The sequence below is a fragment of the Pseudophryne corroboree genome, chromosome 2 (genome assembly GCF_028390025.1).
Source record: "Pseudophryne corroboree isolate aPseCor3 chromosome 2, aPseCor3.hap2, whole genome shotgun sequence".
NCBI lineage: Eukaryota > Metazoa > Chordata > Amphibia > Anura > Myobatrachidae > Pseudophryne > Pseudophryne corroboree.
In genome coordinates, this window is record NC_086445.1 from 449,567,751 (window position 1) to 449,592,969 (window position 25,219).

A 25,219-nucleotide genomic window follows, 5' to 3' on the forward strand; every position below is an offset into this window, starting at 1 on the left:
CCGTAGTGGATGCTGGGCGCCCATCCCAAGTGCGGATTGTCTGCAATACTTGTATATAGTTATTGTTACGAAAAAATCGGGTTGTTTATTGTTGTGAGCCATCTTTTCAGAGGCTCCTACGTTTATCATACTGTTAACTGGGTTCAGACCACAGGTTGTACAGTGTGATTGGTGTGGCTGGTATGAGTCTTACCCGGGATTCAAAATCCTTCCTTATTATGTACGCTCGTCCGGGCACAGTATCCTAACTGAGGCTTGGAGGAGGGTCATAGGGGGAGGAGCCAGTGCACACCAGCTAGTCTAAAGCTTTTACTTTTGTGCCCAGTCTCCTGCGGAGCCGCTATTCCCCATGGTCCTTACGGAAGTCCCAGCATCCACTACGGACTATGAGAAATAGAATTATCAGTAAGTAAATTCTTATTTTTACTATATACTTGTCCCAGTCTTTTTTATTTTTTTGTATTATTATTATTATTACCGTTGTCCCTGGAGCCGAAGGTGTGCTGGGGTAAGAGCATTTACGGCTAGTAACCTTCAGGATGGTTTCTGTTTCTACTGCAAGACGGTCACCTCAGACCACAGATGTTCCTGGTTCACACATGGAAGCTGGGACTAAAACATCATACTGTTAATGATGCACAGTAAGCATATGTAGTATGATTTTCTCAGTGTCTGTATTTCACTTTGAAGTCTCCATTAATAGGTTTCCTTACACAAAAGATAAGTTTACAGGTGGTATTCAAAGACAAACTAACACATGCTACATCTTTGTGTATGTATGTGGAGATATATATACATGTATGTATAGGCATACAAGGTTTAAAACTCATATACTCTGCATCTGCTGTATGCATCATTTACTCCTTTATAGTCTATAAATGTATAATCTATTTACAGATGTGTCCTCATACATCCAGGTCCTGTGCAACTCTGATACCATCAGGTATTTGCTTTTTGGCTGAAAATGCGTCTTATTCGCAGCACAATGGGGCTAGGAAACTGTGCTGATTATATTGATATGACACTTGTATATTATGTGTGACTGAGTCTGTATACGGAGCAGAACAGAACTACTATTAGGAAAAAGTTGCAGTCGTATTGTAGCACTTTGTGTACAGATTCAGAGACTCAGTCGCACACAGATATACAAGTGTCACATATCAAATTAATCAGCACACTCTCCCGTGCATCCTAGGCGTATATTGTGAATAAAACTAGTTTTCGGCAAAAACATCTCACGGGACCTGGCGTGCCAAGAGGGGCTGTTAGTTGTGACTGCAGCAAAGATGTATGATGACAAATCTGTATGTAGGAGAAACTGGTATAATAGGAAACTTTGGTGTTGATCTTGGTTCTGGGCCACTGTTGTGAATTCTTCCACCCCCCCCTCCCCCTCACCCACTCTTCCTTATTACATACACTGTATGGAACAGATTCAAAACAAATACAAAAAAAATTACTTATATTTGCAATCTTAGGGTCCTCCTGGAACTGGTAAAACAACAAGTATTTTGTGTTTGGCACGAGCACTTTTGGGCTCAGCGTTTAAGGATGCTGTACTGGAACTCAATGCCTCAAATGATCGGTAAGTTAAATTTACGGTGACAAACTGATGAAAATAGATTTATTTCTCTTTAAGAAATGGTGTGTATTTAAGCTTTTATCTCATGATAAAAATTTTCCACTTGCTAACTAGTCAGTAAATGTGGGATAACAGTTCTACACGGAAAAGAGATTTATTTTATTGGAACTGCATTACAGCAGGACAAAACTGCTCAAAAATTGTTGTTTAAAAAAACATAAAAAATTCTTAGGTTTAAAAAGTATTTTTAGTAATGTCAGAGACCGCCGAATCACTCCGTGGGTTCTCCGGATCTCCTCTTCCACACGACGGGGGACACAGCGGGCAGCGCGTCGCATGGGATGTGACCTGATCAGGTAACGTAGTCATGGCTCCGGTCGCATCACATGCCAGACAAGGGGTTAATTTATAATACAAATCATTAGTTCATGCAGTTCATTTTTTACAAAGTGTTGTAGTACATTATGAGAAAATGTATAATGACACAGAAAAGTTATGAATGCGCTCATTTATAAAAGGACATCCCAAAAACTGAGGCGAAAATACATTGGGTGAAAAAGTCGGACGTTTTTTGCGATGTTTCACCTGTATTATTTTACAGGCTATCCGATTTGGTCGATTGTAAAAAAAAAAAAATACATTATCTCCCAATAACACACAGGTTCAGTGAAACCTGTGTTTCTCCGGCAGGGTCCACAGGTTATCCACAGGATTACATTGGGATATGATGAAGCGACAGTGGATTGGCACCAATCGGTCAAAACTTTTCGGCCTCCCAGCATGCAACGGGCCCGTCCATATATCCTCGCCGCCTGGCTCAGGCAAATAAGTTTTTTGTTTGGTGCGGCAGGAGCCGGACCATGGTCAGAGGGCTGCTGGTTTTTAGCAGCCCTTAGCTTTCTTATTTTATTTTTATAGTCTTACTATTTTTTCTTGAGTGATCTTTCTAAAACGCGTCTTATACATACCTTAGAAAGAGTCGCCTCAACAACTCTCCGCCGGGTCGCGACAACGCTTACCCATGAGTACAGTGCTGTTTCGGCGGGCGTCTGTATCGGATATACTAGCAGGTCCAGCAGGCATTACCAGGCTGTGGCCGGAGCATGGGGAGAAGGTAAGGCATCGATTCCGTTTGGAAGGGGAATACGGACACAGCCGCACTGGTTTGGGAGGAGACTACCAAACAGTTGCTGATGCGGCTGCCACCTCGGGTGCACCAGCGCTAGACCTTAGGGATCAGAGGCTCCAGGAATAGTATGAGGCCACGATCCCTAGGGTTGATGTCAGCAGTTGGGAGTCAGGCGCTCTCCTGGACGCCCCTCCCCCTAGTTCATGACCAGTCTCCTCCGAGTCTCCTGCCATGAACTGTTTCCCGCTTCCGTCTCAGACGCTGTATACGAAGGGGACCCAGCCGCAGTATAGGCAGTTGTGTGACTGGTGCGTCTGTGTTCACTATAGGTTCATGGAGTGGCAGTGTACACTAGTAGCGTCTGGATCCACTCAGCGTTCGCTAACGTATTGATCGGTCCTGGAAGTGAGGTGAGTCTCCCTGCATCCCACTCTACTGAGTACGGGTAATACAGCACTAAGTCTCTATCTACCTTTTGAGTACGAATAGTTAGATAAGTGCCTATTGCATATGAGTCTGTATACTATTACTGTTGTTTCTTTCGCTATGCGTCTGAATCCGGTAGATCTGTTTAAACATGATTCAGTAATATGTTCTCCAACATACTTGAAATGTAGTTGTATGATGTGCTCATATTGCTTATTATACTAATGTATAATGTGACTGACTGCTAGTGTGATTGCTGACTTTACTATATATTCTGTCAGTTTTTTCTATTCCAATCCTCAATGCTGGTGCATGGTAGGGTCGGATTGTAGGTCACTTTAAAAAGTTTAAAGTAATTACAGTCACAAATTGTGTAGTACACTGTGGAAGTGTTGATTATTTATCATGTCTAAGATTGTCAAATGTGAGGTAGATACACTCACAGCAACACCAACACTCATCTCATGTTTGTCTTTGTAAAGCTGTGTTAACCTCAGGATCTGGTTCAGGATTGTTTGTATGCAAATTGTTTTAGCTTTCACCAGGGTCTCTTGAAAAATACAAGGCAGATTCAGGTGCAGGTTGATCCACCTTGGGCTATGTTTGCACAGATTTTATCCAGTATAGCTGAACAGATAATTCCTCCAACTCCTGTACCAGGAATATGTTAAACGATTAACCCTTCCCACCTGCGGTTTATAACTTCCAGCAGCAGCCTCTCAATAGAAACAGGCTGATAAGCCAGTGGTAAGTAAATCTTCATCCTCACAGGCTACACGTTTCAGATGAGGATTCATCGGAGGATGAAGGCTCAATAAACTCTGCTTTGACATACGAAGAGGAGGAGGAAGATCTCAGCTCAGTGGATATAGCTGAGTTAATTAAAGTGGGATCGGTATGAAATACCTACAATCAAAATCCCGACGGTCGAAATCCCGACATCAATTGACCGACGGTCAAAATGCTGACATGGACAAAATACCGAAATTTAAGATACAGACAAGGTCAAAATACAGACATGTAAAATGTCGACAGGTCAAAAGGCCGACATGAGTTTTTCATTGTTTTTGGTTTGTATGTCGACATGGACACCAAAAAAGTGTACCGCGTACCGTCGCATGGCTCGTGTTCGGGCACACTATTATATTCTCCCTCCAGGTCCACTGGGATGGCAAAGTATCAACAAGTTGTTTCAGTTTAAAAAAAAATCATGAAAAACTAATGTAGGCAGTTTGACCCTTCGACAGTTTACATGTCGGTATTTTGACCTTGTCGGGATTTTGACTGTCGGTCAATTGTTGTCGGGATTTTGACCGTCGGAATTTTGGTTGTCGGTAAATTGACTGCATCCCATTAAAGCAATGAAAGCTATTCTGTCCTTAGAGGATTCAGCAGAGCCTGTGTTAAATACCAAGCACCTGTGTTTAAACGTCCCAAAACAGTTAAGACTGAGTTTCCAGGGTCAGATCAGCTGACGGAAATCATGGAAGAGGCTTGGGCTACGCCCAATAAGAAGTCTGTCTGGGTGCAGGAAGCGGTATCTCCAGGTTATGCTTTTGCCTTCAAGAAGCACCCTGCTGTAAGGTTTTTTTGTACCAGCCCGTCTCGGGTAGAGATGAAGGCCAGGGCTTTGCAAGAGGCAATTCATAAATTGCTTCAGTCAGGAGTAGTCATTCCAGTTCCTCCTGCGCAACGAGGACAGGTTTTTTACTCCGGGTATGGCTCGTTGGGTCGACCCAACTTAGGTCGACACTCATTAGGTCAACATGTACTAGGTCGACAGGTCAAAAGGTCAGCATGAGGTTTTTGACTGTTTTTGGTGTCGTTTTCTCCATCATGTGAGGGGGAACCCAAATTAGTGCACCGTGTCCCCTCGCATGGCTCCTTCCAATCATAGGTGGTCATTCCGGGTTGATCGCTCGCTAGCTGCTTTTAGCAGCATTGCACACGCTAGGCCGCCGCCCTCTGGGAGTGTATCTTAGCTTAGCAGAATAGCGAACGAAAGATTAGCAGAACTGCTACTAAATATTTTTCTCCAGACCTACTCCTAGACTGCGATCACCTCAGTCCGTTTAGTTCCTGGTTTGACGTCACAAACACGCCCTGCGTTCGGCCAGCCACTCCTGCGTTTTTACCTGGCACGCCTGCGTTTTTTAGCACACTCCCTGAAAACATCCAGTTTCCGCCCAGAAACACCCACTTCCTGTCAATCACACTACGATCACTCGAGCGATGAAAAAATGTCGCTCGAGCTTGTGTAAATCTACAAAGTTTTGTGTGAAAGTACTTAGCGCATGCGCGCTGCGTACCATGCGCATGCGCAGAATTGCCATTTTTTTACTTAATAGCTGCTCTGCGAAAATCGGCAGCGAGCGATGAACTCTGAATGACCACCAGAGTCCACAGGAATCGTTAAGTATGAAAAAATGCAAAAAATAGAAAGAAAAATGTGGATAACGCATGTCGACCTAATGCATGTCGACCTAATGGTATTGTCGACCTAATGTGTTGACTTACCGACCGTAACCCTTTACTCCAACTTGTTTCTAGTTCAGAAACCAAATGGGTCATTTCGGCCCATTCTCAATCTCAAAGTGCTGAACAAGTACATTTGGGTACATCTGTTTCATATGGAGACTATGTTCCATCATTTTGGCCATGGAACCAGGGGATTATATGGTATCCCTGGATATACAGGATGCTTACCTACATGTTCCTATAGCACTGTCCCATCACTGCTATCTCTGGTTCGCTATCCTCCAACAGCATTTTCAGTTTCAGGCCCTATCTTTTGGGTTAGCCACAGCCCCCAGAATATTTACCAAGATTATGGTGGGAATAGCAGCTTATCTCCGCCAGCAGGGGATAAGAATTTTTCCATACCTCGATGAACTTTTAATCCTGGCTCAGTCGCAGGAGTTGCTCCTATGTCATCTGCAACACACAATAACGTGTCTGCAAAGGTACGGGTGGCTCATAAATTGGGCAAAATCGTCTCTGGTTCCATCACAATGGATGACTCACTTCGGGGTTGTACTGGATTCAAGTCTTCAGAGAGTAATTTTACCTCTGCACAAGATATCCAAGGTTCAGTCAAGGATTCAGGACTTGCTACACAGTCAAAAGGTATCCATTCACGCAGCAATGCGTGTGATGGGATTGATGGTGTCAAGATTCGACATGGTGGAGTATGCACAGTTCAACTCGAGGCCTCTGCAGCAGCTGATTCTTGCCAAATGGAATGGGTTGCATCATACAACAAAAATGTAGACTATTGTTCTTACGATAGAAGTAAGGTCATTAGCCTGGTGGCTACAGACATCCCATCTGGACAAGGGGAGACCCTTTTGGATATCAGATTGGGAAAATCTGACAACGGATGCCAGTCTCCAGGGCTGGGGAGCAGTGTCAGGAAGGTTGTGTTTCCAAGGGGAAATGGACCAAGGAAGAAGGTTGCCTGCCAATAAATATATTGGAACTTCGGGCCATATACATGGCACTGATTCAGGCAAAGGACATTCTTCGGGGAAAACCAGTTCAGATCCGCTCGGATAATGCGACGGCAGTAGCGTACATCAACCATCAGGGAGGAACTCGCAGCCGAAAAGCGATGAAGGAGGTAAGTCACATACTAAAGAACTTCATCATCCAGCATTGTCGCAGTGTTCATTCCTGGAGTCCTAAACTGGGAAGTGGATTTTCTCAGTCGACACGCCATTAAGGCAAGCGAATGGGCTCTACACCCGGAGCTAATATAGGCTAACCTATATTTATTGGTACAGTGAACGGAAAATGGACCCTAGGTCTTTCTCCTTCATCCACTAGGGGCCACTGGAGTGTAGTTACAATGGGGAAATAGTAGGTAGTATTGGGAGCTGGCACTTTAAAAATTCTCACACTGTGGCTAGCTCCTCCCCTACTATCTCCCCTCCAAGCCAGTCTTAGTTTAGTGCCCGAGGGAGCTGGTTCACTTGGGTTTAGCTGAAGAAATTTTTATTTTTTCTTTATTATTTTATTTTTCTAACAGACTGGCAGCTCTGCCACTGCCAGTCTGCACCGAGGGAGCTGCCGGCGGGGTCCCATCGCAGCTGCGTGCGGCTCGGGATGGGCCCCGGCTGAGGGAGACACTGAGCTCTCCTGAGTTGGCGGACACCGCTGCGTGCGGCGCGTGTCGGGACCACTCCATCCAGCAGAAGATTCCGGCAGCATGGCAGCGGTGAGTATCAAAAATGGTCGGACACCGCTGCGTGCGGCGTGTGTCGGGGCCACTCCATCACAGAAGATTCCGGCCGGACACCGCTGCGTGCGGCGCGTGTCGGGGCCACGCCATCAAAAGGACGGTGAGTACAATCTCCCCCCCTCCAGATAAATGTGATGGTTTTTTTACTGTGTTGTGTCCTGTATAACAACAGTGGGTACAGACATGGAGCAGTTAGTCCCTCGCTCTGTGATAGAGAGAGACTTCATATATATTACTGGAAGTGCAATCCATTTATTTTCATGCTTTGTATTTGTCTGTATCACAAAGTGTAATCTTGGCGCCATTATGGGGGGGGGCGGAGCTTCAGCCCGCTCTGTAAGCGGGCTCAGCGCTCTTCAATCACCGGCTGCAGCAGAAGGCAGCCGGGTGATACATTTACACTACCCGACCGCAGCTCAGCCGGGTAATACAGGCGCCGGAGTAGCTGATTTTTAGATTTAAAAGTGGCGCCGGAACAGAGGGGCGGAGCTAAGTCCCGCTCCGTCCGGCGGGCTCAGACTCAGCTGCATACAGGTGGCCGGGGGGGTTACACACCGCTCCCCGGTCACAGCATATATAACTATGTTCACCATGGGAGATGCGTGGTCCTACGATTCCTGAAGTTTCTCCCAAACAGAGGTCTGACAGCAAGCACTTGCACAATATACATTCTCCCCGGCAGCAGCAGTGCCGGGGGTTATATTTGCCCGCACCCCGACCTCAGCAAGGCGGCCGGGGGATACATTTGCACGAGGCAGGGGGGGCGGAGCTAACTCCCGCTCTCTACGGCGGGCTCTCACCGCTCCCCGCGCCGCTGCAGCACGCCGCTCCAGTGTGTGCCTCACACTGGAGACTCATTCCTCTCCTGGCTGTGCAGGGAGGATTTCTTTACAAGGAGCTTATAACCCGCTTTACTCAGCGGGCTCCCAGATCTCACTGTCGCTAGGCAACAGACCCTGTCTCTGGGGTTTTTAACTTTTCTATACTTCATGCTGCTGAAATATAGCTACATTCCTCCCTGCAGTAGAGTCCTCTACCCAGCATTTCCCTACTTGCAAATCAGGGAACCTGCTCTATTACAGTAGCTGGGACTCCGCTCATTAATAAAAAAAAAATCTACTGTGCAGTATTTATTTACCTACAAATACACAGTATTTATCTACCCGGTTGGGTTCACATAGACAGTATTTATCTACCCGGTGGGTGTCACGGTGGTGTGTGGGTAGATATACATATATAGTTATGTTTGTGTATGTATACATATATATATATATAGATATATATATTTAAGTGCGTGTGGGTATGTATATAGATATATCCATAAAATACCAGATATAGGGGATAAAACAAAACTTCGACAATGTTTTCTAATAACACCTTGCACATAACATTTTCCCCCATCTTTCTCACAGGCTGGTCACCATTTTGAAAAGCCAGCGTAACCTCCGAGAAACATCTGGTGCACCTTAATTAGCGGTACACTAAATACAAGGCGGGGTGTTGCCTTCCCTTTATTATTCCTTGGTGTCACTAGTTACTAATGCTATTGTAATTGGGGAATGTGTGTAAGGCATCGGACAAATAGCGCTGTGGCTCAATACGCTAGTAGCAGGTATCTGAACAGGGGTTTGAATACAAACAAAACTTTAAGGAGAACTCCTATAGCCTAGGGCTAAGACTCCTGTCCCACAGCGCAGCGTTACTGGTTCAGGTCTCAGCTGCTCCAGAAAGTTTATTTTAATTGTGTCGGTCACTACACATTATAGTGCAGACCTTACGTAGGGCTCTGTTCATTTAACCCACCTTTTCTCCTTTCGTTTGTCTCACCTGGGATAGTCGAAGAATTCCCTCTTAGGTGTGAAGTATGCGGCGGAGCCATCTGCTTCGCCCTCCACGCACCTGCAGGACACCCCTGTTTGAACAATTATGCAGGTACTGTCACTATTAACCAGAGACCTTGTACGTCATTTCACCTTTCCAAAAAGAAACCTTGCTAACATTCCATGCATTACTGATGTCTGTTTTCTGTGGATCTGAACCAGTGTCTCAGAATATACAGGTACATAATACAGCAGTTCATCTGATACTGCAGGTAAAGGAGGAGGACACGTCAAGTCCATCAGGGTTCCACGCCATTGACGAAATGACAGCGACTGGTCCAGTTACGGATGAGCTGGGCAGGCTCCGGTAGGCGGCCGACAGACACCCGAATACACAATATCAGGTATCAAACAATGTTTGTTTTCCTATCCTTTCCCCGCAGATGGCAGGAGATGGTATCAGAACCTCTCTAGGGTATACACCTCGGTGTATCGCCGGTCCATCAAGCCGCCGTTTTCCTGAGGCAACCTTGCTCAGGGATCCATCGACATATGCGGCAGCATGGTTCTACCGTGTCCGGAGCAGGTAGGTTGGGGAACAATTGTCCTCTAGTTTACAGGATGCTTCGCATCAGGATCAATTGATACTTTGGTACAGGTCAGAATCACGATTCTGCTTTATGTTCTTTGGAGGTCTCCACGTCTGCAGACTCGGACCCTGCATCTTCGCTTGGGCTGTCTTAACCCGACGACCTCTGGGGCTGCGACAGTGACATGTAAACATGAAATCCTACGAGGCAGATGGTTCTGGGGAAGGAACTTTCTGCAGGATTTCTTGAACCATTGGAGGTAAGTCCACTTGGCTTTCTCCTACTACTGCCCCAGCTCCAAGACAGACCTTTACTGGTTTTTCCCTTAGTTTTTTCCGTGCCCTTTCAGGCTTTCGTCTCCACACGGGCGATATCTCCGTCGCCAGGGGATCTCAGGGTAGAAAGGGCTGAAGCAGAGGTTCATCATCCTCGGCCCAGTCTGATTTTATGTCATCCTATACACCCATTACACAGACTTTCCTACCACCTGGAGGGTCCCAGGGTAAGCGCAGGTCGATGGGAGAAGGCTTGGGCGGTTACAACCGTCTCAGGAGTCCCTCGGCATGGGTCGGCCGATTTAAGATGACAAGAGAGTCATACTGCAGGCGGCGCTCCATAGTTTTCTAACCACAAAGGGTGTTGATCCCTGTTTTTCACATATCATTTGAATTAGGACAGTTCTCAGGCCTTTGTTTTCTTTTCACGTTCCAAAGCCAAGTGGCTCGGACAGGCCTATTCTGGCCTTACAATCCTTTTAGTCTGTGATTGCTAGTTGGAACAAGAAAGGGAGTTTTACGTGTCCCTTGTCTTCAGAGATGCCTGTTTACTGATTTCCGTTGGACGGCCTTTTCTCCGATTCGCATTACAGGATTCTCATTTTCACTGTCAGTCCTTTCCTCTCGGTCTCTCTTCCGCTCCCACAGAGTTTAGGAAGATCACAGAATAACTTTTTCAAGGGCAGTGGGTGACGTTGGTTCCCTAATGGGACAATTTACTGCTACTATCCCACTCTGTACATTAGGTGGCTTCTGAATATCCGGAGGATCCAGGAGTTTCTGATTCGACACAGATCCAATTTATGCTCCGCATAGACGTTTCTCAACACGGTCCGTCAGAGGATTTTTCATTCCTCGGCACCAGAGACTCTATTTCTTCAGTCAAGTTGCGACGCAATGAGTGGTCGCCTCCATTCCTCTCGGAGCGGGGGACAACAATCTTGTTTCCAGATCAAGCCACCAGGTCAGACTCCTGGGTGAGGGAACATTCCCCAGAGTTTGGTCAGCTGGTCCGCTGTGGGCGGAAATTTCGGATCGACCTCAGGGCGTTCTGACTGACTCTTTAACCCTTTACTACTCTCGGACGTGAGCTCTGGCGGCAGTAGCCGTGGAGGCCCTCAGGGCTCCGGGGAGTTTTCTGGTTACTCTATCCTGCCTCCTTTTCTATTTCTACCTCATGTTCAGTAACACAGGAGGGGATTATGCGTGCTAGTCCTCTCGGTGGCGCTGGTTGGGCCACGCATGACTTGAAGATGCAGATACGCCTGTTGTCAGTAGAGGAGCCTTGGCTCCTACCTCGACTGGAATGTCTACTTCAACAGGCTCCTTTTTTCTCCTTGTTCAATCTTACACTGGTTTCGTTTACCCGTGTGACTGTTCACGAGACCTCAGAAGGGAGGAGTTCCCTAGTTCGGTTAGGCCTACTGGGCTCCGATTTCAGAAGTCGGTTACCTCTTCTCGCTTTTGCCACTTTTGGAAAACGTTATGGGACATAATAAGGATAAAAGGGGTTTCTCTATCGTCCTAGTGGATGCTGGGGTTCCTGAAAGGACCATGCTGGGGTTCCTGAAAGGACCATGGGGAATAGCGGCTCCGCAGGAGACAGGGCACAAAAAGTAAAGCCTTTCCGATCAGGTGGTGTGCACTGGCTCCTCCCCCCACGACCCCCCTCCAGACTCCAGTTAGATTTTTGTGCCCGGCCGAGAAGGGTGCAATCTAGGTGGCTCTCCTAAAGAGCTGCTTAGAGAAAGTTTAGCTAGGTTTTTTATGTTACAGTGATTCCTGCTGGCAACAGGATCACTGCAGCGAGGGACTGAGGGGAGAAGGAGTCAACTCACCTGCGTGCAGGATGGATTGGCTTCTTGGCTACTGGACATCAAGCTCCAGAGGGACGATCACAGGTACAGCCTGGATGGTCACCGGAGCCGCGCCGCCGGCCCCCTTGCAGATGCTGAAGACAGAAGAGGTCCAGAATCGGCGGCTGAAGACTCCTGCAGTCTTCTAAAGGTAGCGCACAGCACTGCAGCTGTGCGCCATTTTCCTCTCAGCACACTTCACACGGCAGTCACTGAGGGTGCAGGGCGCTGGGAGGGGGGCGCCCTGGGAGGCAAAATGAGTACCTATAAAGGCTAAAAATACCTCACATATAGCCCTAGAGGCTATATGGAGATATTTAACCCCTGCCTGATTTCTCAAAATAGCGGGAGACGAGCCCGCCGGAAAAGGGGCGGGGCCTATCTCCTCAGCACACGGCGCCATTTCCTCTCACAGCTCCGCTGGTCAGGACGGCTCCCAGGTCTCTCCCCTGCACTGCACTACAGAAACAGGGTAAAACAGAGAGGGGGGGCAAATTTATGGCGATATTTTTATATAACAAAGCAGCTATAGGGGAGCACTTATTATAAGGCTATCCCTGATATATATATAGCGCTTTTGGTGTGTGCTGGAAAACTCTCCCTCTGTCTCCCCAAAGGGCTAGTGGGTCCTGTCTTCATTAGGAGCATTCCCTGTGTGTCTGCTGTGTGTCGGTACGTGTGTGTCGACATGTATGAGGACGATATTGGTGTGGAGGCGGAGCAATTGCCAAATATGGGGATGTCACCTCCTAGGGGGTCGACACCAGAATGGATGCCTTTATTTATGGAACTACGGGATAGTGTCAACACGCTAAAGCAGTCGTTTGACGACATGAGACGGCCGGACAATCAATTAGTGCCTGTCCAGGCGACTCAAACACCGTCAGGGGCTGTGAAACGCCCTTTGCCTCAGTCGGTCGACACAGACCCAGACACAGGCGATGACTCCAGTGGGGACGGTGACGAATCAACCGTATTTTCCAGTAGGGCCACACGTTATATGATTTTGGCAATGAAGGAGGCGTTACATTTAGCTGATACTACAGGTACCACTAAACAGGGTATTATGTGGGGTATGAAAAAACTACCTATAGTTTTTCCTGAATCAGAAGAACTAAATGACGTGTGTAATGAAGCGTGGGTTGCCCCTGATAAAAAGCTGATAATTTCAAAGAAATTATTGGCATTATACCCTTTCCCGCCAGAGGTTAGGGAGCGCTGGGAAACACCTCCTAGGGTGGACAAGGCGCTAACACGCTTATCTAAACAAGTGGCGTTACCCTCTCCTGAGACGGCCGCACTTAAAGATCCATCAGATAGGAGGATGGAAAATATCCAAAAAAGTATATACACACATGCAGGTGTTATACTACGACCAGCTGTAGCAACTGCCTGGATGGGCAGTGCGGGGGTAGTTTGGTCAGAATCCCTGATTGAAAATATTGATACCCTGGACAGGGACAATATTTTACTGTCGTTAGAACAAATAAAGGATGCATTTCTTTATATGCGTGATGCACAGAGGGATATATGCACACTGGCATCACGGGTAAGTGCTATGTCCATTTCGGCCAGAAGAGCTTTATGGACGCGACAGTGGACAGGCGATGCGGATTCAAAACGGCATATGGAAGTTTTGCCGTATAAGGGGGAGGAGTTATTTGGAGTCGGTCTATCAGATTTGGTGGCCACGGCTACAGCCGGGAAATCCACCTTTCTACCTCAAGTCACTCCCCAACAGAAAAAGGCACCGACTTTTCAACCGCAGCCCTTTCGTTCCTTTAAAAATAAGAGAGCAAAGGGCTATTCATATTTGCCACGAGGCAAAGGTCGAGGGAAGAGACAGCAACACGCAGCTCCTTCCCAGGATCAGAAGCCCTCCCCGGCTTCTACAAAAGCCTCAGCATGACGCTGGGGCTTCTCAAGCGGACTCGGGGACGGTGGGCGGTCGTCTCAAAAATTACAGCGCGCAGTGGGCTCACTCGCAAGTAGATCCCTGGATCCTGCAGATAATATCTCAGGGATACAGGTTGGAATTAGAGACAGATCCACCTCGCCGTTTCCTGAGGTCTGCTTTACCAACGTCCCCCTCCGAAAGGGAGACGGTGTTGGAAGCCATTCACAAGCTGTACTCTCAGCAGGTGATAGTCAAGGTACCTCTTCTGCAACAAGGGAAGGGGTATTATTCCACTCTTTTTGTGGTACCGAAGCCGGATGGCTCGGTAAGGCCTATTCTAAATCTGAAGTCCTTGAACCTGTACATAAAGAAGTTCAAGTTCAAAATGGAGTCACTCAGAGCAGTGATAGCGAACCTGGAAGAGGGGGACTTTATGGTATCCTTGGACATCAAGGATGCGTATCTCCACGTTCCAATTTACCCCTCACACCAGGGGTACCTCAGGTTCGTTGTACAAAACTGTCACTATCAGTTTCAGACGCTGCCGTTCGGATTGTCCACGGCACCTCGGATCTTTACAAAGGTAATGGCCGAGATGATGATTCTTCTTCGAAGAAAAGGCGTATTAATTATCCCATACTTGGACGATCTCCTAATAAGGGCGAGGTCCAGAGAACAGCTAGAGATGGGATTAGCACTGTCTCAAGAAGTGCTAAAACAGCACGGGTGGATTCTGAATATTCCAAAATCCCAGTTAATGCCGACAACTCGTCTGCTGTTCCTAGGGATGATTCTGGACACGGTTCAGAAAAAGGTTTTTCTCCCGGAGGAAAAAGCCAAGGAGTTATCCGAGCTTGTCAGGAACCTCCTAAAACCAGGAAAGGTGTCTGTACATCAATGCACAAGAGTCCTGGGAAAAATGGTGGCTTCTTACGAAGCGATTCCATTCGGCAGATTCCACGCAAGAATTTTCCAAAGGGATCTGTTGGACAAATGGTCAGGGTCGCATCTTCAGATGCACCTACGGATAACCCTGTCTCCAAGGACAAGGGTGTCTCTTCTGTGGTGGTTGCAGAGTGCTCATCTATTGGAGGGCCGCAGATTCGGCATACAGGATTGGATCCTGGTGACCACGGACGCCAGCCTGAGAGGCTGGGGAGCAGTCACACAAGGAAGAAACTTCCAGGGAGTATGGACGAGCCTGGAAACGTCTCTTCACATAAACATTCTGGAACTAAGAGCAATATACAATGCTCTAAACCAGGCAGAACCTCTGCTTCAGGGAAAACCGGTATTGATCCAGTCGGACAACATCACGGCAGTCGCCCATGTGAACAGACAGGGCGGCACAAGAAGCAGGAGGGCAATGGCAGAAGCTGCAAGGATTCTTCGCTGGGCAGAGAATCATGTGATAGCACTGTCAGCAGTGTTCATCCCGGGAGTGGACAACTGGGAAGCAGACTTCCTCAGCAGACACGATCTTCACCCGGGAGAGTGGGGACTTCATCCAGAAGTCTTCCACATGCTGGTAACCCGTTGGGAAAGACCAATGGTGGACATGATGGCGTCTCGCCTCAACAAAAAACTGGACAGGTATTGCGCCAGGTCAAGAGATCCGCAGGCAATAGCTGTGGACGCGCTGGTAACGCCTTGGGTGTACCAGTCGGTGTATGTGTTTCCTCCTCTGCCTCTCATACCAAAAGTATTGAGAATTATACGGCAAAGAGGCGTAAGAACGATACTAGTGGTTCCGGATTGGCCAAGGAGGACTTGGTACCCGGAACTTCAAGAGATGATCACGGAAGATCCGTGGCCTCTACCTCTAAGGAGGGACTTGCTTCAGCAGGGTCCCTGTCTGTTTCAAGACTTGCCGCGGCTGCGTTTGACGGCATGGCGGTTGAACGCCGGATCCTAAAGGAAAGAGGCATGCCGGAAGAAGTCATTCCTACTTTGATTAAAGCAAGGAAGGAAGTAACCGTGCAACATTATCACCGAATTTGGCGAAAATATGTTGCGTGGTGCGAAGATCGGAGTGCTCCGACGGAGGAATTTCAACTGGGTCGATTCCTACATTTCCTGCAATCAGGATTGTCAATGGGTCTCAAATTGGGATCTATTAAGGTTCAAATTTCGGCCCTGTCGATTTTCTTTCAAAAAGAATTGGCTTCAGTCCCTGAAGTCCAGACCTTTGTTAAGGGAGTGCTGCATATACAGCCTCCTGTGGTGCCTCCAGTGGCACCGTGGGATCTAAATGTGGTTTTGGACTTCCTAAAATCTCATTGGTTTGAACCACTAAAAAAGGTGGATTTGAAATATCTCACATGGAAAGTGACCATGCTTCTAGCCCTGGCTTCTGCCAGGAGAGTGTCAGAATTGGCAGCTTTATCTTACAAAAGCCCATATCTGATTTTCCATTCGGACAGGGCAGAACTGCGGACTCGTCCGCATTTTCTCCCTAAGGTGGTGTCAGCATTTCATCTGAACCAGCCTATTGTAGTGCCTGCGGCTACAAGTGACTTGGAGGACTCCAAGTTACTGGACGTTGTCAGAGCATTAAAAATATATATTGCAAGGACAGCTGGAGTCAGAAAATCTGACTCGTTGTTTATATTGTATGCACCCAACAAGATGGGTGCTCCTGCGTCTAAACAGACGATTGCTCGTTGGATCTGTAGCACAATCCAACTTGCACATTCTGTGGCAGGCTTGCCACAGCCTAAATCTGTAAAGGCCCACTCCACAAGGAAGGTGGGCTCATCTTGGGCGGCTGCCCGAGGGGTCTCGGCATTACAACTTTGCCGAGCAGCTACGTGGTCAGGGGAGAACACGTTTGTAAAATTTTACAAATTTGATACTCTGGCTAAGGAGGACCTGGAGTTCTCTCATTCGGTGCTGCAGAGTCATCCGCACTCTCCCGCCCGTTTGGGAGCTTTGGTATAATCCCCATGGTCCTTTCAGGAACCCCAGCATCCACTAGGACGATAGAGAAAATAAGATTTTACTTACCGATAAATCTATTTCTCGGAGTCCGTAGTGGATGCTGGGCGCCCATCCCAAGTGCGGATTATCTGCATAAGTTGTACATAGTTATTGTTAACTAATTCGGGTTATTGTTGAAGGAAGCCATCTTTCAGAGGCTCCGCTGTTATCATACTGTTAACTGGGTTTAGATCACAAGTTGTACGGTGTGATTGGTGTGGCTGGTATGAGTCTTACCCGGGATTCAAAATCCTCCCTTATTGTGTACGCTCGTCCGGGCACAGTGCCTGGCTGGAGTCTGGAGGGGGGTCGTGGGGGGAGGAGCCAGTGCACACCACCTGATCGGAAAGGCTTTACTTTTTGTGCCCTGTCTCCTGCGGAGCCGCTATTCCCCATGGTCCTTTCAGGAACCCCAGCATGGTCCTTTCAGGAACCCCAGCATCCACTACGGACTCCGAGAAATAGATTTATCGGTAAGTAAAATCTTATTTTTTTCCCCTTCTTCCAGTTACCATTCATCTTTGGTTTCTCTGGGAGGTTTTTGCTCCGCTGCGCTTCAAACCACACTGACCGGAATTTTAGGTCTCTGCCTTTTTTGCCTTTCTTCCAAATGATATTAGCCTAGCGGCCGTAAGTTCGGCCTCTTGTTCAGGGAGTACTCTATTGGCAACTCCCCTGGCTGTGCTTCGGCCTCAGCGGTCGTTTCTTCCAGAGGGGATGTCCATTTTTTCATATAAATCTGACACTAGTGTTTTTCAATCCTCTCTGAAGGTTGTCAGGGCTCGCCAACTCTCTCTGCAGAGGTCTCAGGCTATTCGATGAAGTGTTTTTTTTTTTTTTTTTTTTCTTCTTTGCTCTGTACGATGTTCCCGTACTAAATAGCCGGGGTCCCAGCATATGCTGGACAGTTGGATACATCTGATCATCAGACAGTCTTCTTGGCGGTGACTAGGGAGCCTCCGTTTTCCATTTCAGCGCGCTTTACGCGCATTGTAAGAACTTAGTGGGCAGCCGCCCGCGGGGTCTCCATGAATATTTTGTCTGGCGGCTACTTGGTCAAACCGACATTCATTTTGTCAAATTCTACAAGTTTGACACTTTTACGGCCTCTGCATCACTGTTTGGCCGAGCAGTTTTTACAGGACTCTCAGCGCTTTCCCACCCGTTTTTGGGAGCTCTGGGACGTCCCCATTGTAACTACACTCCAGTGGCCCCTAGTGGATGAAGGAGAAATCAGGATTTTGGTACTTACCGATAAATCCCTTTCTCCGATTCCACAGGGGCCACTGGACGCCCGCCCAGCGCTGTTTCTCCTGATTTTTGTTTGATTAACGGTTTGCAGATCACCATATGACTGCTTGTTGGGTTCAGGCTAGCCTGGTTTTTGTCAGGTTCTGTTCCAGGTTTCGTTTGTGTTCGCCTGGTTTACAGGGCGTCGCTAACCTCCTCTACCTTACGGTTTGGTTACTACAGCTCTCCTCGGGCACAGTTTAACGTAGACTGGCTTGGAGGGGAGATAGTAGGGGAGGAGCTAGCCACAGTGTGAGAATTTTTAAAGTGCCAGCTCCCAATACTACCTACTATTTCCCCATTTTAACTACACTCCAGTGGCCCCTGTGGAATCGGAGAAAGGGATTTATCGGTAAGTACCAAAATCCTGATTTCAGAGTTTCCAGGGTCTTAGCATTCCTTCAGGCAGGAATGATTAAGGTTTGAAGGTGGCTTCCTTGAGAGTGCAAGTGTCAGCATTGACTGTATGGTTCCAAAAGAAAATTGCCAACTTACAGGATGTGCGTACTTTTATCCAGAGAATACTGCGCATTCAACCTCCTTTTGTACCTCCTACAGTGCCTTGGGACTTAAATTTAGTCCTAAAGGCCCTTCAGCTTGCCCCATTTGAACCACTTAACAAAGTGGATCTTAAATGGTTAACAGCTAAAGTTCTCTTTCTACTGGCCATGGCGTCAATCAGATTTAGGGGCATTGTCATGTCGTTTCCCATTTCTGATTTTTTTTTTTTCATCCAGATAAAACAGTTCTCAGAACTAGATCTGGGTATCTTCCCAAGGTGGTGTCTAAATTCCACCTTAGCAAAGAAATTGTGGTCCCGGCTTTCCAGGTACCGGGCCTTTCTGCGGGAGATGCATCACTTGACGTGGTCCGTGCATTAAGGATCCTATGTGGATCGTACCAGTGCCATCAGAAAGACAGATTCTCTCTTCATTCTCAACGGATTTCACAAGAGAGGATGGCCTGCTGATAAGCAGACACTGGCAAGGTGGCTTCGGATGACTATTTCAGAAGCATATTCTCAAGCTGATCTCCCTGTCCCGGCTAATGTCTCTGCTCACTCTACACATAAGGTAGATCCTTCATGGGCAGCACAACGTGGTGCTTTAGCAGAACAGATATGTAAGGCAGCCACATGGTCTTCCATTAACACATTCATTAGACATTAGATACCATCATTAGATATAGATATATATAGACATTATATTATATAGATATATTATATAGACATTATATTATATAGATATTTATATTTAGATTATAATATAAATTAGATTATAATATAATATAATTATTATAAAATTATAATTTAGATTATATAGATTATATAGATATTTAGATATATCATTAGACATGGATACCTTTGCCTCTCATGACGCTGAATTCGGGCGAAGGATTCTCCTGTCCAATCAGGAGCGTCCCCACCACTAAGTTGCTTTGGGAAATCCCAATGTTCTCCTATGGATAACCTGTGGACCCTGCCGGAGAAATATACGTTATGGTAAGAACTCACCGTTGATAACCGTATTTCTCCTAAGTCCACAGGTTCCACAAGGATCCCACCCTGACGCACCTTATTTGAGGATCCTTTTACTCACTAACCTCTCCTTCTTGTACGGAAGGGTGTGTATGTGTGTTCTTTCTTGCCTGATTAGGGCTATCTATGATGCTTCTGCCTTGAGCTTTGGAACGCAACTGATTAGCCTGAAGCAGGGATATATGGACGGGCCCGTTGCATGCTGGGAGGCCGAAAAGCTTTGACCGATTTGGTGCAAATCCGCTGTCGCTTCATCATATCCCAATTTTATCCTGTGGAACCTGTGGACTTAGAAATACCGTTATCAACGATAAGTTCTTACCATAACAACATATATTTTTGGTAGAAACAGACGAAAACTGGGCTGTTTCCGGGGACTTGGTTTTGCCTAACTAAGGGAGGAGAAACAGAATCCCCAAAAAGCCGGCGCGAGACACGGCTTTATGGGGCTAATTGGATAATCCCCGGTGAGACAATTAGCTGCAGTAATTAACCACGTCTAATTGGAGACCCCCCCTGAGTACTTATCAGTATCTATAACTGGTGTGTGTATTTGGTGGGATTTGGGGTTAAATCAAGTGTAATTTCATCTAAATGCAAAATAAGTAGGTTATGCTGTTTGTTTGTTTTTTGTTTTGTTTTTAAAGTATATATCATAATCTTAATATTATTTTAACCTGACCAGAGGATCCATTTGCTTCAGTATCAATGACTACTTTGTTCACAGCAATTACATACTGTATGGTAAAGTTTCTATTGCAAAAATAATACCCCTTTCACACCGCACAAATAACCCGGTAATGACTCGGCATATTGCTGGGTCGACACGGGTCAGCGTGCAGTGTGAAAGGGGCATAGCCAAAATCCCGGGTCACTTGACCCGGCAATAAAGCAGTGTTATACCCGGGTTGAATACCAGGTCAGTAAACGGGCTCCCGGGTCGATGCGTCCCGGGACCCGTTTACTACAGCAGGGAGAGGTGGCGCGGAGATGATCTCCTCTCCCAGCGCCGCCGGCTCCGCCCCCCGCTGCTGTGGCAACCCGCCCTGCCTATTGCCAGTTCGGGGAAGCCTGCAGCAGCGGCCAATGCTGGATCCCACCCGGTAAGGACCCGTTTCCAATTCCCAGGTGGGATCTGGCATTGGCAGTGTGAAAGGGGTATAACTGGCCAGATTGTTTTTCTGACTGTAATGTATGTGCACTGTATGTTGTGCTTGTGTGGTGTGCAGACAAAGGGAGGAAATTCCGCAGATTAAGGTAAAGTGATCACTTATTTTAAAATCCGAATTGGAACTGCTTTACTGCGCAGACATTTCATCAATAATGTATATGCTGTAATGTAAACAGAACTATCTGGGGGGAAAACTTCAGCCACTTGGCGTTTGTACTGGTGGATAATAATATTGCAGTATTTTTCTCTAGCATCCATAAGGGATATTGGGGGAATCTAGGGGGTCATTTCCGAGTTGATTGCACGTAGCCACTTTTTACTGCCCGTGCGATCAACTAGACGCCGCCCATGGGGGAGTTGTTGTTTTTTGCATATCAAGGCTGCGATCGCTTGTGCAGCCCTGCTATGCAAAAAAGTTTTGTGTAAAACAAGACCAGGGTAAGACTAACCCTGTGTGATGAATCCAGCGTTGCAGGTCCCGGTATTAATGTGAGACATCCGCCCTCCAAATGCCTCGACACGCCTGCGTTCGGCTCTTCACGCCCAGAAAATAGTGAGTTGATACCCCGGAACACCTTCCTCCTGTCAATCTTCTTGCGGTTGCAACTGCAACCGCTTTCTTTGCTAGCTGCGTCGCTGCCTGGCAACGACTCGCCTACGCAATGCGGCCGCAGCGCATGCGCAGTTCCAACCCGATCGCACGGCTGGGGTCGGAATGACCCCCCTGGTACGATGGGTATAGACGGGGTCCAAAGGAGCCAGTGCACTTTAAATTTCCTCAGCTGGGTGTGCTGGATCCTCCCCTCTATGCCCCCTCCCACATTGCAGTTTAGAAAAAAGTGCCCTCAGGAGAGGATGCACATCTCTGAGCTCCAGAGAGTTTTCTTCAATTTCATTTTTCTGTTAGTTCTTTTCGGTATGCTGTCTGGGCAACAGCATACCTGCACCGTGGGAGTTAGGGGGATGGTCACCGGCCTTACAAGGTGCAGAGCCGCTTCCCCGCTGCAGGACCACCATCCTGAGGGGTTGTTTTTCAGCGGGGCACTGCCCCTTGGCTGTCACAGCCACAGCACGCCGCACACCCCTAACGCTGCCTGAAGGTGACATCACTGGTGAGTACACATCGGGGGTCCCCCAGTTCACAGTGCGGCTGACCAAGTGCGCAGCGTACGGGACCCTCTAAGGGGGTCCAGCTAAGATCCTCCGTGTGGAACTGGCACAAAAACTTGTGATTTTTTTTTTTGCGCTAAAAAGGAGACTTTGCCAGTATAATATATTAGTGTATCTCCAGCGCCATTGGAGGGGGTGGAGCTACATTAGAGCAGGACCTGAGGCGTTTTGGCGCCTTCCTCTGCATACTGCAGCCATAGACAGCACACACAGCGCTTCCTGATTCCTCAGCCACACTGGATATCTGGTACAGGGTGTAGCAAAGGGGGAGAGCAGCTTGTGTACACTATCCTGATCCTATTTAGAACAGAAATTGTTAGTGTTTACTGTATTATAGTGAGCTGTCCGCCTTACTGGGGCTGTGCAGCTCAGGGTGTGCTGGTGTCGTTCTCTCTCTCTGTGTCTCCTCTCACATACAGTAGGGCAATATCACTGACTGTTTGTATGTGTATGTTGTTGTGCTTACTGTGAAACATGGGCAAACACAAACTGTGCTGTGTATGTCAAACTAGATTCTCTCCATTATCTACCGATTCTTTTTCATGTGAACAATGCAGTCAATCTTCACAAATCAGTGAAGTGGCTGGGGTAGTGGGTCCAGAGCCCCACTGGGTTAGGGTCTCTTAAAACTATGATGTCAGATATGTCATCCCAGCTCACTGCTATTGTGCAGAAGACTCAGCTACTACAACAAGCTGTTGCAGATTTAGCTGCTAGAGCAGATGCACAGTCCCCCCTCTCTCATGCAGGTCCACAGAAATGTGGGTTACCTGTTCTACTCTCTGATACAGATTAGGATATACAGGAGGATGGGATGACCTGGATCCCGTTAGTGGTGATCCTGATTCTGCTCAGGTTATTGAACCCCTAATTCTGGCTATACGGGACGTGTTAAAGCTCCCTCTAGATGACGCTGCGTCACAGCAGTCATTTCTCTTTCATCCATCTGGGGGACGCTGCACACTTACTAATGGGTTAGAGTGTGTGGGATGGGAGTTTGGCACAGAACCTATAAAAAACTAACTCCTCCCCCCTCTAACCCCTCCCATCTCCAGCCTGACCAGCAGATTACCTCAGTTTTAGTTTTGTGCCTTGGAGGACAGGCACACTTTCCTTTGCTCTTAGATTTTAGTAGGTTTTTGTTTCCTATCTGTTTTGATTTTATGTTTAGTCCCTGTATACAGGCGACAAGCATATTGTGAGTGGGGTTAAGTTATATAGAAGGCGGCTGTGTGCCTTATTTCTCACTCACCCAGCCTCTAGAAAGTCACCATGCCAGAGGTCTCTGGGGCTTTCTGTTACCGGACACAGCACCGAGGAGGCACTATATCAGGTAGGACATACAACTTGCCCTGGCAGTGTTGGACAGTGTCCCATTATTACTATTTCCATTTAGACGGCAGTGGCGCGCAGCAGGGTACTGAGAGCGGCTAGGATCACGCCACTGACATGCCGCTCACCGCTACTTCGGATCCTGCCATTTCCGCTTCAGGGCAGGCGGCGGCGTGACGGCAGAAGGGGAGCGGTAGTCGCGTCTGTATAACTGAAGGAGTTTTACGGCTGCTACAGGCCGTTCTCCTAAAGGGGCTTCCCGCCGTGCTCTTCCCGCATTGCCGGTCTTTACTGTTCCGCCCATCACTGTCTGTGGGGACGGACTCAACCAGCGGGCGCCATTTTACTACCCACTCCCTCTGTATCAACGCTGTCTGAACAGGGAACGCTGCACAACAGAGGAGGAGATTATCTGACAGAAACCTGACTCACCCTGTTATTATACAGGCAGGGATCAGAAAATACAAGTGTTATTGGGTTAAATCAGAAATCTGCATCTCCCAATTTTATGTCTTGTCTGCCTATATTTCGGTAGTCTCACTGTAATAAAGTTATTTTTATCTCACCCTGTTTATTACACAGGCGGGGATCATTTCTTAACTAGTGTTGTGCTATTCTGACATAGACAACAGTTTTTTGTTTTTTACCTGTTTACAAACATCATGTTATAAAAGGAGCGTTATAGCTCAGTCGGTAGAACTGGACCACAGCACACAAGAGTTAAGAGGAACATTATTGTGTGCTTTGGTTGTGGCCTTGTATATTCCATGGTCTGTAAACCAGCAAATCTCCTAAAGGAACGGCAAGTTCAGTAGTTTACTACACAGGAGCTCCAATAGCGTGGTGGGCTAATGCTGCGTATTGGCAAGATAGAGTACACAGGTTTGATTCCCATATACATTTAATTGCATGTTCCCAATGTGGCTCCAGACTTCCTTAAGGTAGCACGGACACAGGTACCCCATGCTCCGGGACACTAGTTGCGGAACAGCCGGGAGGTTCCAGGGATCAGTTTATGCCTCTGTGGGCCAGACACACCCCAATCCAGAATAATACGGATGGGGTAGTGGTTAGCATTGCTGCCTCACAGCACTGAGGCCATGAGCTTGTTTAAATAGAAGTATATGCATATACCAAGCAGGTTTAAATTGCTCTACAGTCTTAGCCTCTACCACCGCTCATGGGAGGCTATTCCACTTATCCACTACCCCTTCTGTGAAGAAATTTTTTCCTTAAATTTCCCCTGAACCTGCTTCCCTCCAGTTCAGTGTATGCCCCTAACTGTGTGAAGTTATATATGTATATATATTCCCTGTACTTGCAGGGATTGGGGTTCCAGGACCGCTCCACAAATACCGGTATTTTTTTTTTTAGTCTACTTTCCCTTACACTATGTCAATGTAATGGGTCTGGTACTCTGTTTACTACTTAGCCGCTTCTTGGTCTTTTGGCTAAGATCAGGTGTAGTATCTATTCTTATCAGTTTAATATCTGATACGCCCCCTATCTGGGGGCCATGTATTAAATGGATTTTTAGAACAGGGAGATGGAAGAAGAGCTTGCTCTGTCCACTCCACGCATTGACCCGGTATTGCAGTACCTCCGGGACCGGTGCACCTTTCAAACAGACTTTTTCTATTTCTTGTACTCTATGTACTCATGAATTGCCAAATGGCTGGACAAAGCTCCTTAATCCGTTCATACTGTGCAACGAGCCTGGTCTTTGACAGACAATATAGTTCCTTTACTTCAGAGGCATTTTGAGGCTTCTTCTAAAGAAAATGGTGAGATAAATCCTGTCAGTGAGGATCCTTTAGGATAGAAATAAGAAATCTACTGAATTTCTTGGTTTCCACCTCTTCCTTCACGTTGAGAGAATGTTGATGGAAGTCTGACTACACACCTGATGCAAAAAGTTTATATTT

The 25,219-nt window shown here is 47.2% G+C and overlaps 1 protein-coding gene and 1 non-coding gene across 3 annotated transcripts in view; both read left to right on the plus strand.

Annotated features, from left to right (window-relative positions):
- RFC2 (replication factor C subunit 2) overlaps positions 1-25,219 on the plus strand; it is a 133,417-nt gene that overhangs the window by 85,912 nt on the left and 22,286 nt on the right. For both annotated transcript variants that reach the window (XM_063953709.1, XM_063953708.1), the window contains one exon: positions 1,479-1,585. In XM_063953709.1, the coding sequence (XP_063809779.1) occupies positions 1,479-1,585 (107 nt within the window). The remainder of the gene's footprint in view (positions 1-1,478; positions 1,586-25,219) is intronic.
- LOC135052837 (U2 spliceosomal RNA) lies at positions 24,726-24,916 on the plus strand. The gene has a single exon (XR_010242297.1). It is a non-coding gene; the product is annotated as a U2 spliceosomal RNA (small nuclear RNA).